Genomic DNA, 12,240 nt, shown 5'->3' with positions numbered 1-12,240 from the left:
ATATACAAAAGTTGGAAAAAAAGAAAAGTTTTTATGTAACTGTATTAATGGCCAGACTAGTGGTATTAAAAAAATTGTACATTTTTGATTTTTTAACATTAGAAAATTGGTTTAAGAATAATTCGTGAAAAACATTACATAAATTCATAATAGGAATGAAATTTGTAAAAAAAATGGTCATTCTACCTGTTCCGAAGATATATCAATGAAAAGTTGTCGTTCGACGTTGGAATCTAGGACCCAGGTGCATTGCTGATAGAAAAATTCATTCAGACTGCCAGTGACTGATACATTGCGTGATGATATTTCACCTATCAAAAGAAGAGTATTTTTATAAATGTTACATCTCTAATATTATTCATCATCGTCATCCATCCATTATAAATATGATTTGTATTTTTGTATGTTTGTATTGAATAAGCTCGAAAACTACTACATCGATTAAAATAATATTTCACCATTGGAAACTAAATTATCTGGAGTATATATAAGCCATATTTCCCAAATATTAGGTCCATACATATGAAATTGGCTTATTTCGTACTGGCCACTTTAATCACGATGTTCTCCTCTTTGGTAAGGAATTCCAAATTCAAATTTGTACAGCTATTTGTTTTGTTTTTTTCTTCTGTTTTCTTCTGTTTGCGTCACTCATTTTACAAAATGGAAAACTTAAACCATTATTTACGAGTACGAGTTCCGCCGTGGCACTAATGCTGCGGAAACGACTCGAAGGGTGTGATGTGTATGGCGGTCATATTGCAAAAGACGTGGACGGCCTGAGACCCAAGTTGATAATGAAGTATTGAAGGCTATTGTGGAAGCGTATCAATCACAAACCACGTCCGAGTTAGCTGCAGGCTGCGTTAGTGATAAAACTGTTTTAATTCACTTGAAGCAAATTGGGAAGATTAAAAAGCTTCAAAGGTACCCACCTCACGAATTGACTGAAGCAAACCGGCAAACGCGCGTCGACTGCTGCGTTACATTACTGAACCGGCACAATAATGAAGGTAATTTAAACCGAATCATTACCTGTGATGAAAAATGGATTCTTTACGATAATCGGAAGCGCTCAGCGCAATGGTTGGATCCTGGCCAGCCAGCCAAATCCTGCCCCAAGCGAAAATTAACCCCAAAAAAGTTACTTGTAAGCGTTTGGTGGACTAGTACCGGTATTGTTCATTGCAGTTTTCTCAAATCTGGCCAGACTATTACGGCTTATGTCTATTGTCAGCAATTGCAAACCATGATGGAAAAGCTAGCGGCTAAACAATCTAGGCTGGTCAATCGCTCCACGCCACTGCTACTTCACGACAACACTAGACCCCACACTGCACAACAGACGGCTACCAAATTAGAAGAGCTTCAATTGGAATGTCTAAGACATCCTCCGTACTCCCCGGACCTTGCTCCAACAGATTACCATTTTTTTCGAAATTTGGACAACTTCTTGCAAGGGAAAAAATTTAACTCTGATGGGGCAGTCCAAATCGCCTTTACAGATTTTATTGATTCCCGTCCGACTGGTTTTTTTAGTAAAGGGATCAATGAACGACCTATGAGATGGCAAAAGTGCATAGAAAACAATGGTTCATACTTTGATTAATTAAATATATTATATTTAAAAATATTTGACTTTTTGTTTCTCCCATACAAAACGCCAATTTCATATGTAAGGAAATAATATATTAAAATAAATGTCCAGCAAATAGGTGAAGATCTCATTCGCCTCTAGTTCAATATTTGTTTAATGTTATTAAATTATCAATTCAATGTAAATAACAATGCAAAAACCGAAGAAATTAATCGTTCTCAGCTGCAACTACATAATTCAATTAACCCGGATAGCGCTGAAAAAAGGTGAAACAAAACTTTTACGGGCACGAATATGAAACTGTAGCGACAAGTCACCACAATAGCGACTATGTAATTGGAACTTTACGACCTTGTTCAAGGTTTTTTCGTCTCGTTCATTCCACGAGCGTGAAACTGGGTCGGGGTACGTTATTTTCTCGGACACGCCTCGCGCCATTCAGAACAATAATCGTTTAGAATGTAATGATGATGCATAATCAGCGTGTTTGCTATTTTTATTCAAGTACATCATTCCTTCAACTTTTGTGATAACGAAGATTCACAGAAGCAAACGCCGCCGAAGAGACGCCATTTGAGATGATGTGAGTTCATTTCAGATAAATTACCAATTATCCCTTGTCTCAACTGATGGAGGGTTGTAAAATAATATATCATATTCTAGGTGTGTGAACGTTAAAACGTTGTAAATTTATAGTAGTTATAAAATATTATATTGTAGTTATAAAATTTGGCTCTTAAAAGCATTAAATATCATTAAAAATGCTTACGTAAAAATTCAATTATTTTATTATAATACAGATATTGTTTTAAAGTCGTCAGATAGTAGATCCTAAGGAAATATTTCTTTCGTTTTTACCTGAATGAGTAGTATACGTGCGTTGGCCACACATAGAGTCATCGTTGAAGCTATAAGCCGCGGCGTAATCGAAGCCACGACTAGCATAGGTGTAGTGCGCCACTGAATACTCTAGACGGAGGCTTGTCCAACTTCGTACAACCACAGGTAGCCAGGTTGACTAAAATATTATTAAACAATTTATAAATTAAAGTCAATTTTAGATTAAGAGACTTATCGCGAACTATGAATCCCGTAAATGATAATTACGGGTTTTGACATAGATATACGATAGACTAACCTATGAAACTTTCCCTTAGATACTAGCTGTTGAGCACTTAGCTCAAACTTAAAAAAATGGAATATGTACAAATTTATTTTCTAAGCAGAATATATTACAAGTATTACACACTTATAAGATTTTAACTTTACTTTTTACTTTAATGAAATTACAAAAAGATATATAAACATATCAGCCAAAGCATTTGCAATTTATTTTCTAATTTATCAATGCTACTTATTACTAAATACTTTGTGCATACAAAAAAAAAAGAAATTCAAAATGTTCTCAAGCAATATTTTCATACTAAAAACTATGTTGTATGAAATATATTCATTTCTCGCAATATGATTTTTTGCTTCCTAATGGAGTTTCGACGAATTCTGGGTTTAACAGCATTAACAGCCTTTGTAGTTCTAACAGCGCGCGGCCGCCCCGATCTTTTCTGGTTTTCGATAGACGAAGTGTTGTTGTATCTGTTGATACCTGGCTTTTGAAGTGTCGGGAATATGACCGACCTTCTTTAACACCCCATTTCATATTGTAATTTGATAATGAACACGAAAAAATATGTGAAATGGCGCAAAATCTAATAAAAAGTTTTTAAAATAATATACGTGTTCTAAGTTCAAAATAATTGAAAAGTTGAAAAAAAAAAAAAACTTATGTGACTATATTTATGGCCAGACTGGTTATATCAAGACTCGATACGTGTTAGCAAATACAAAACATATGATTAGTTATGCAAAGAATCGCGGTCGGATATTTCCTCGAAACCTTTTATAACCGAACCAACCCGTAGACTTAATAAGTTGATTTTTTGCATACTGATAATAAAAAGTAAGGGACAGAACCCTAATCTTTTCTCTGGAGGAATGGAAATATTGGGGTTTACGTTCCAATACCGATATTGACTTAAATAGTTTACAAAAAGGAAATTGGTTACAATAGGAACGCGGTATGCGAATAATGGAAGTGCGCAGAACGTAGTTCGCCCAAGCATAATGTACGACACATGACATACCGCGAGTTATGTGCTGTATGACCGGAGCGATGCACAATACATAACCAACAGATTAATGTGGCTCTCCGTCCAAGAATGAAAGCCTAGTGCGGTTTATCATATTACACCACTGTCATTTGTTTATTTAAAATTTATCTTCACTTGGCTAGTATGAGAATATTCTTGATATTGTGGCAGACTACAAAATCACTAATCATAACGGCCGACGATAATTGCCATGATACTGAAAAATTGGTTTTGTCATTGTCCAAGAAAACAGTAACTCTATAAATTATACAGATGAGAGAAATGGCTTCCAAATATATCACGTCACAATTTTATTATTTTTTCATTCAAATCTCAATCAAGTCAACAGAAAGTATGAATATGGTTATAATTTAATTACTTTAAACGAGATGTGATTTTACTTTCTCTTGACTTTTTGACTAATTGATATACTAATAAGTGATATAAATAATAACGAAATAAATAAACAAATCATTCATTAAAAATATTTTCAGTTGTTAACTTGGCACTTTTTATAACAACATTAAAACCTCATCGGACAATGATCGTAGAGGGAAAATGATTACAATTAGGAATTGTATTTTTTATATTGGAACCATGTAAAAACTACTATACACATTGTGATGAAGGCCATACCACGCTTGTGTTTTAATAAAAATGTCTAATTCCTCACCACCAAGTGCACTGTAAGAATTTCCAAAGAAATTTTTGACTTATTATACAATATTTAATATTTTGTAAAAATCACGGTACACCGGAAGGCACGTTTAATATCATATCACAGTGTTCAATATTAGATTAAAGGTCTTCCTGTCTTCACAATATTGGCAGCATAGTTAATAAATTAATTAGTGGTCGCTTTCAATATGGTCCCCCGTGCTACGGTTAGACCGCGCTTTATTGCTATTACATACTTAATACTAGCCTTCTTATTTAATTATGCGGTCAGGCCGCAGCCGGATAAGCTTGGAAGGGGTAACATAAACCCATATCGACATGGAACAATAATAAAAGGTGAAACTAAATGTAGAAATTCTTCATAATTTTCAACACAATTTCAATTTGGTTTTTTTATTAACAGTAATTTTTTATACTTTAAATTCTTAAACAGAGTTTTGAGTGTCGCTTGACTACTTTATTTCTGAAGAATAATATTTCAACAAAGCAAGCCTGTTTTTTTATCAATTAATCAATACATATATTAAATAAGTTAATCATGAAATAATTATTTCAAAGAATATAAACGTATCGAATAAAGTTAAAATGGCGAGATTACTTTATCCAGATAGTTTGTGTTGGATGGATAGTAAGGGGCTTTGACCTGACGTAGCGGGTAGTATCGCGCGTAGAGGCTTTACTAAATCCTTAGCGTGAGCCTCACAGACATTTCAAAAAAAAAGAGCTTTATTTTGTAACTCGCATAATTAAAATAGAAACGCTTACAAGGGAACTGTAATAATACCCACTATAGAAGTTTAAAAATTCCCGAGTACATATGGCGGTAACAAATATGAGTAATTACGTATAAAATATACTTAAGAGTACTTTTGGTTATAAAATATAGCAGGGCGAGAAATATAAATACCTATATATTATAAAGCTCAAGATAGGAAGTTATAACTGATGATATAATGTATATTTTTTTTTCAGGGAGCAAACGGTTGGCAGGAGGCACTTGATGTCATAACGTCGCCCATGAACCATGAACGCTCTCAATGCCATGGCCATAGCCTCGTTGCCGGCCTTGTAAGAATTGGTACGCTCTTTTCTACATGACTATAAATAAAACAATTATTATCTTTTAACAATTAAAATTAAGCTGCTTACTTGGAAGTCTCCGCAAAGACAGGACAAGTGTGTACCATCCCCTGCAACCAAAGCAATGTGATCGTGGTAGTGTAGGGGCGTAGCGGAACGACACTCGCAACCAGCATCACCGCAAGCTGTACGGCAACCAGCCGCCCCAGGTACCACTAAATTCGTCGGCTCAGCACTCCACATTCGCTCCAAACGTTGAATCTAAGAACAGACATTTTTCTCTTTTTTCATATATGAAATTAATTTAATAATATATTTATTATTATTTGGCCTTTTCATTATAAATATTTCTCGAAATGAACGTGTGAAACAAAGCAAAACAAATTATATTACCTAACATAACATTTACCTCAATAGTAACACTTTGATTAGCAGCCGGAATAAAACGATGAGTGCACAAGAGTCTTTCTTCTATATTCCAAAATATGTGGTGTTGGTTTGGCGCTGATACACCCCCTTGCGCAGGCGCAGCCAGTCCATAATGTGTAGAGGCGCATGTCGCATCCGGTGATACTGTTCCTTCATGTTGCTCTAGAAAAATTGTTAATATGAAACAAACAATGTTTACTAGTTACATATAACTAATGAAAACGAACCCAAAGACCATTTCATATATTTTAGATAAACTTTTCTGCATATTGACCAACGATTTATAATTACATCATCGTCGTCGTCATCATCATCAATCGTGTACAGTGATGTATAATTACGTTTGGTTCTTGTACTCACCGTCATGAAATGCAAAGGCACCATCGACAAACTCTTCTTCATCTGCACTTTGAGATGTTGCTCTTCGAATTAAGATAGTAAGGTTAGCACCCTTTGAAGTTACAGCTTGTCTAACTAAAAATCTTCCAGTAGGATCTCTAGCTTCCCTCACAGAGGGGCCACAAACTCTGAGAAGAGCTCTGTCTCCTCGCTCATACCGATCGGTCCTATCTCTTCCACCAACTTCATGTAAACCCTCTAATATTTCAATGTGAGATCTACAACTTTGTAATCTGTCAACAAAATTGTTAAAGTTTTAAATGAAAATGTAAGCTAAATTCATATCCAAAAATACATATATAAATCATTATATATCGTTTTTGTGGTAATATAAAAAAATGATCAGAAGTGATAAGTCAAGAAAAAATTATACTACCTTAAATTATAATTGAACAGCGACACTTGCACTATGTCTGTAGGAACGCCAAGTAAATGGATGGCACATTGCGTTCTCCATGCACTTGCTTTCGTATCGAAATGGCCGGACCTTACACCGCCCGGTCCATAACCTCGTACACTTGCCCCGCACCCAATTCTACCACTATTCGATAATTCGTTGGATATTGCGTTTTGATCTACTCGTGGTCGCTCACCTGTAGAAACATCTTATCTACTTAAAAAAGTACCAATTTAAAGGTTTGCCTATCCAAATTGTATTTAATAAATTGTGCAAACTTATGTTAAAGTATAAAGTTCAGTTAACCGTAGTACATAGTAATAGTTTATTAAAATATAAATATAATCATACCGTGGTTTGTGTGATGTGTCAGGAAAGCTAACGGCTGTGAGGCGACAACAACTGTAGGTGGTGCATCACTAGACTCTGATTTCTCCACAAATTCCAATTTCGCAATAAAACCATTGTAATCGTATGGTGGCACTACAGGACCCGAGCTGAACAAAGGTTAATTAAAAAAACTATAATATTAAATAAATGAGTTATAACAACTAAATTTGTATTTTTATTCCAACAACACTAAACAACGACTATTATAACATATATTTCCATATTACGAGCCCCGTTGCAAAGTAGTTCGTCTAGAGTGAAATTACTCTGCGAGATTTTTTCTCACTTTATTATTTTGTATGTCTATACAAAATATTAAGCTGTTCTACTATCACACGTCGCGTTACGAATGGTATTTTTTAATTATGAACCAATAATATTTTAGCCTTTTAAATTTATAGAATATTTTTTTAAATTTTTTATGTAAAGTCATGAAAGAATTTAAGTTATGTTAAATAAAGAAATTTTACGCTTTGCACTACTTTCCATACATTTTTTGCATCGGGGCTCGTATATAATATAACAGTTTTACACAATAAGAATAATTGCAGCTAGCGAGCTGCGTGTTGTTCTAGTAGTTCTTGAGTTGTCATTCGTTAAAAATGGCTCTTTCTACAACAAATTATTAAAATTGTGTAATTTTATGTTAATAATTTTACTGCACTTGTGATTAAATTGATAGTTTGAAAGGTAGCTCAGGCTTCATGTTATGTTAAACAAATAATTTATTCTGTAACATTCGAACACAGCTATAAACAACTGAAATATTTTTCAAACACAACTTGATCTTCACAAATATTAAATAACCTTATTCTTCTCTAGCCAAATACTAGCTTTTTCTATCTAACATTTTCTAACAAATACGAAAGGCAACCTATAAAATTTGATTTTAATTTTTTGTTATACATTTCATAAACACACATTGAGACAATTTAACGTTCTAGAGTCTACTTTTTAACACACATCATATACAAGTATTTATTTAGGTAATTAAACATATATAACAATTTGCTTCTCGTCCTTCGATGGATATCAAACAATCCTAATATAATAAAATATTTTTTAAATAAACTCTTAAAAAGCTCAATTTGTGTCCCGATGTATTAGGGCTTATTCAGATCGTTAATAATATAATTCAAATATAACAGGTAGATATGAAAACAATACGTTACTTGAATTCCAAAAGTAAATTTGGCCCGGGATGCTCCAGGGTGGAGACTCTTTCCGAGCACAGTGTTGCCAACAGCGGCGCGGAGGGTGAACTTCCGGCACGAAGCGTCATATAGTCCGTCGTACAGCGGCTGTAATATATTATGTATATAGACAGGCTTAATTTTAATTACGCTTTAGGTGCTATTAAATCTTAAATGTAGAAGAAAGTTATATAGATGTGTCAACAATACAAAAATATACATTTCTAAATGATTTATTGTTCATAGTATTGTCTTTTGTTAAAATAGCTTTTACACATTAAGAAAAACACTTTTTGAACGGATTAAAGCTATGTATTATTATTAAAAACTTATAATTATTTACATAATTCTAAATTTTAACGACGTTTCGCGTGCTTTTCAGCGTGCGTGGTCACGGTGATTTATTGTTGATACGATTTATTAAGCTCACATTATCAACTGTTTAATTTCACTATAGCACACGTGTGAACTTTTGTAGGACTTGTGAAGAATGTGATTTCTTTAGATTATTTATTTGTTAAAACGTGACAAATATATTGTGAGACGTGGCGGGTCTGATAGAATGCATAACCCCTTTGCCTTGGTGAATTGTTGGTGTATTTATACTTCAGGAGAAATCCGGGCAAAGGGTGTAAACACATTACATTAAAAATGTAAACGTTAATTAATTTAGAAACATATACTAATGAATCATCGTTGCAAAATGACCGCGTTTTTTTATTGTAATAGGAGGCAAACGGGCAGGAGGCTCACCTGATGTTAAGATACCGCCGCCCATGGCCACTCACATTGCCAGAAGGCTCGCAAGTGCCGGCCTTTCAAAAATTCAGCTGCTAGTACTAGTATAACAAATTATGTCTGTATAGAGTGCGTATACAAACAACAAGCTACGTTTAATTACGACACAATAGTAAATAATTTTCAATTAATAGAAACGTACTATCTAGTGCGCAAATACCCTATTGAAAAGCAACAAAAACGTATAGAACATAGCTGATGAAAGCCTCCATTGGTAGAATTTCAATTAACTTATTCACAAATGAAGTACAATTGAAAACATCAATTCAAGTTAATGGACGTCCCGCATTTCCAAAGTTGATTACTTCGATGTAAATTTTTAGTAAACGCTGTGTGCATAGGGGTGAGATGAGGTGACATTTCTTTTATTTACTGATTGTTAGCCTTTCGGATGGATTTTTAATACGGGCGTTACTAAAATACTTCGACAGTAGCACAATCTCCCGCTCTGCTTTTTAAACGCTTTCATTATGCTGGTTCTTCTTTTTATAATTCTACTCCTTTAGTATCATTAAGCAAAAATCACACACCATACCTATACATACAGTGAAATTATGGTCAGTTTTAATATTAGGTCCTTATATATGAAATTGGCGTTTTGTATGGGAGGAACAAAAAGTCTATTAAGTTTAAATATAATATAGTTAATTAATCAAAGTATGAACCATTGTTTTCATAATATAAGAATACTATATATTGAATAACAATTTCACGATTTGTGTCCTAGTGATACCTGTAATTTTTGAGCAATTACTGAACAAAATTGATAGTGAATCTCATACACGCAATAAAACTATTAAACAATAACGCTGATTTGATTTGCTCAACAATTCTTGATAGAGAATAATAAATTGGGAAATTTGACCACACGCCGTGAATTAAGCTAACAAGAATAAGAATAACAAAAGCTAAAGAAATTTATTAACAAATTTACCCTCGAAATACAAGCAACGGGAAATGAAAATGCCAGGTAGATTTAAGTAAGTTTCTTCAACTAATTTCGACTGAATTAAGTCTTTAGACAAAATTAACAGTACTTTCGAGAAATCAACGTTCATTTTAAACTTTGTTCTATCCAGACGTATAAGTGAAAAGTTATTGATAACCTTATATGGAAAAAGTCTGTAATGGTATGGATATGATCTATCTTGCCAGTATGACTGATGTCTAAAAAAATGTTACATATTGAGACAATTAATAAAACTCTTGAGACGGATAACCTGTTACGCGTTAGTTAACTGAAGGATATAACGCAGTCATTTTTATTACATCTTAGGAGTTATCGTAAAATTAAAAAACTGATGAGCAACTATTTCAAGCGGGAATTCGCATACCAAAGAGAACAGAGGGTTTATTCCTAGTTCTCATTTATAAGTTAATCTTTGATATAATATAATTTTACTTACTAAAAATACAATTTCTTAAATTAGATTAAGTTATCATTGTTCATGTTTTTGAACTTACTTTCTCGGTAATATTATAGACGTGAAGATGATTTTGACCCTTGTGTGTACAGAGTTTGTAGCAAACAGGTAACGGCATCGTCGATGCGGTGGGTACAAGCCGGGATAACCTGGACTCGCCAATACACAGGAGCCCGGTGTCCGACACGACACGTCTTGATACAGCCAGTCGCAATCTGTTACATCAGATGTATCTTACAAATCTATTACAGTGAACTAATATTGTCCACGTTGTAGCCATAGTTTGTTGCGTTTTAGTTATAAGTGAAAGACACAATATTTGACATATTTCAGGCATAGATACAAAATACTATAGATATTTTGATTTTTAATTTTATTCCCTGACTCACTTTGACATTTTGACACATGACATACAGCTGTCATGCATAAGTATCAATGAAATATGAACAATAAGTATAATAGTAGACACCGTTTAAAAGAATAAGAGTAGGCACCAAAACTTATGATATACGAATATTTTGAAAACTTAATAAAACAAACTTGCACGAGACAATTTAATTCTTGTTTTCTTCTTATAAAATTCTTGGATTAATAAAAAATGTTATTACGTGTCTTCAACACAATTGATCTGTTATATAAATACGATTATAAACATTTTATAATAGTTGAAGTCTTTTGTGATAAAATATTAAAGCTACAATTTAGTCGTTTCATCAGAATTCTTGAAATGAGAGGTATTTTATGAAAATGTTAACTAATATTTGTAGAGACCGGAACAGCGAGGTCACCCTTTAAATGATGTAAAAGAAAAGTGGCAGAAATAGCTAGTTAACAACGGCAATTTAATGCTTCATGGCATTGAGCACTCGCTCCGCCAAAATGTCTGTTTCACTGGGTCATTGCTATTTTATTTTTCCCTATAAATTTACTTTGATGAAAAATCGTATTAATCGTAATCGTACACTTTCATTACGTTTAATAAGACCATACAAATGACAATGCATGGGTTAGCATAACTAAGAACATAAAGAAGGCAGATCATTTTTAAATTTCTTTACGAAGGAGAGAAGGATTAAAGAGTCCTCAAATACATACATTTTCTTTATATTTTATCTCTCAAACCAGAATGTGTAAAGAGTTTGAATGAACGTGAAAAGCTTTTCAAAAGAGCATCTAAACGAAGTAAAACGTGGCAAAAATGCACCATTTCAGCTTAGTGGAAACAATTTTCCGTATTCTCGAGCTGCCGGGGTTGTCACATCATCGCGTGCAATTTCAGTACTCACTGTTCATATCGCACGTACCAGATAAACTAAGCTACATTATTTCCCGTCGAGAACGTCATTATGAAAAATATTAAATTTCTAGGATCCATCCTATGTATAGCCTCTTCTGTTTCACTTGACATAGAAACATTTATTACACGTGCAGTTCAATCTTTAAATAAAACGGCTTTTCATGTCCGTCATCTTTTAAATCATCACAATTATAGACTACAGAATTAATTTTGAAGAATTGTAATATCTGTTTCATAATTAAATCTTCTTACTTGTCTCTACGCGTATTTGATGAATTAATATGACATGACAAAAGGAGCAACGCGCTGTAATAAAAGGAGCTCCCTATGATACATTATATTGTGGTACATTGCGTCCACAGGGGTATCTTTGTAAAGTTGTGTATAGTATGGTTCTGACGAGGGTCGTAC

The 12,240-nt window shown here is 33.6% G+C and overlaps 1 protein-coding gene across 7 annotated transcripts in view; it reads right to left on the bottom strand.

Moving 5' to 3' along the window:
* The window catches only part of LOC123716763, a 33,855-nt gene that overhangs the window by 3,468 nt on the left and 18,147 nt on the right, over positions 1-12,240 (bottom strand). For 6 of the 7 annotated variants that reach the window (XR_006754610.1, XM_045672655.1, XM_045672654.1 and 3 more), the window contains 9 exons: positions 10,573-10,747; positions 8,290-8,418; positions 7,079-7,224; positions 6,707-6,923; positions 6,292-6,563; positions 5,912-6,093; positions 5,572-5,763; positions 2,456-2,615; positions 187-311 (listed from right to left, as the gene is read on the bottom strand). Coding sequence is in view for 6 of the 7 variants with exons in the window: in XM_045672655.1 (XP_045528611.1) it covers positions 187-311; positions 2,456-2,615; positions 5,572-5,763; positions 5,912-6,093; positions 6,292-6,563; positions 6,707-6,923; positions 7,079-7,224; positions 8,290-8,418; positions 10,573-10,747 (1,598 nt within the window). In the remaining variant the exon portion in view is untranslated. Of the gene's footprint in view, positions 1-186; positions 312-1,007; positions 1,036-2,455; positions 2,616-5,571; positions 5,764-5,911; positions 6,094-6,291; positions 6,564-6,706; positions 6,924-7,078; positions 7,225-8,289; positions 8,419-10,572; positions 10,748-12,240 lie in introns of those variants that run through there. The other variant, XM_045672660.1, reaches the window with a different exon arrangement.

The sequence above is a fragment of the Pieris brassicae genome, chromosome 11 (assembly GCF_905147105.1).
Source record: "Pieris brassicae chromosome 11, ilPieBrab1.1, whole genome shotgun sequence".
Classification (NCBI taxonomy): Eukaryota; Metazoa; Arthropoda; class Insecta; order Lepidoptera; family Pieridae; genus Pieris; species Pieris brassicae.
This window is presented reverse-complemented; position numbering and strand designations above follow the sequence as displayed.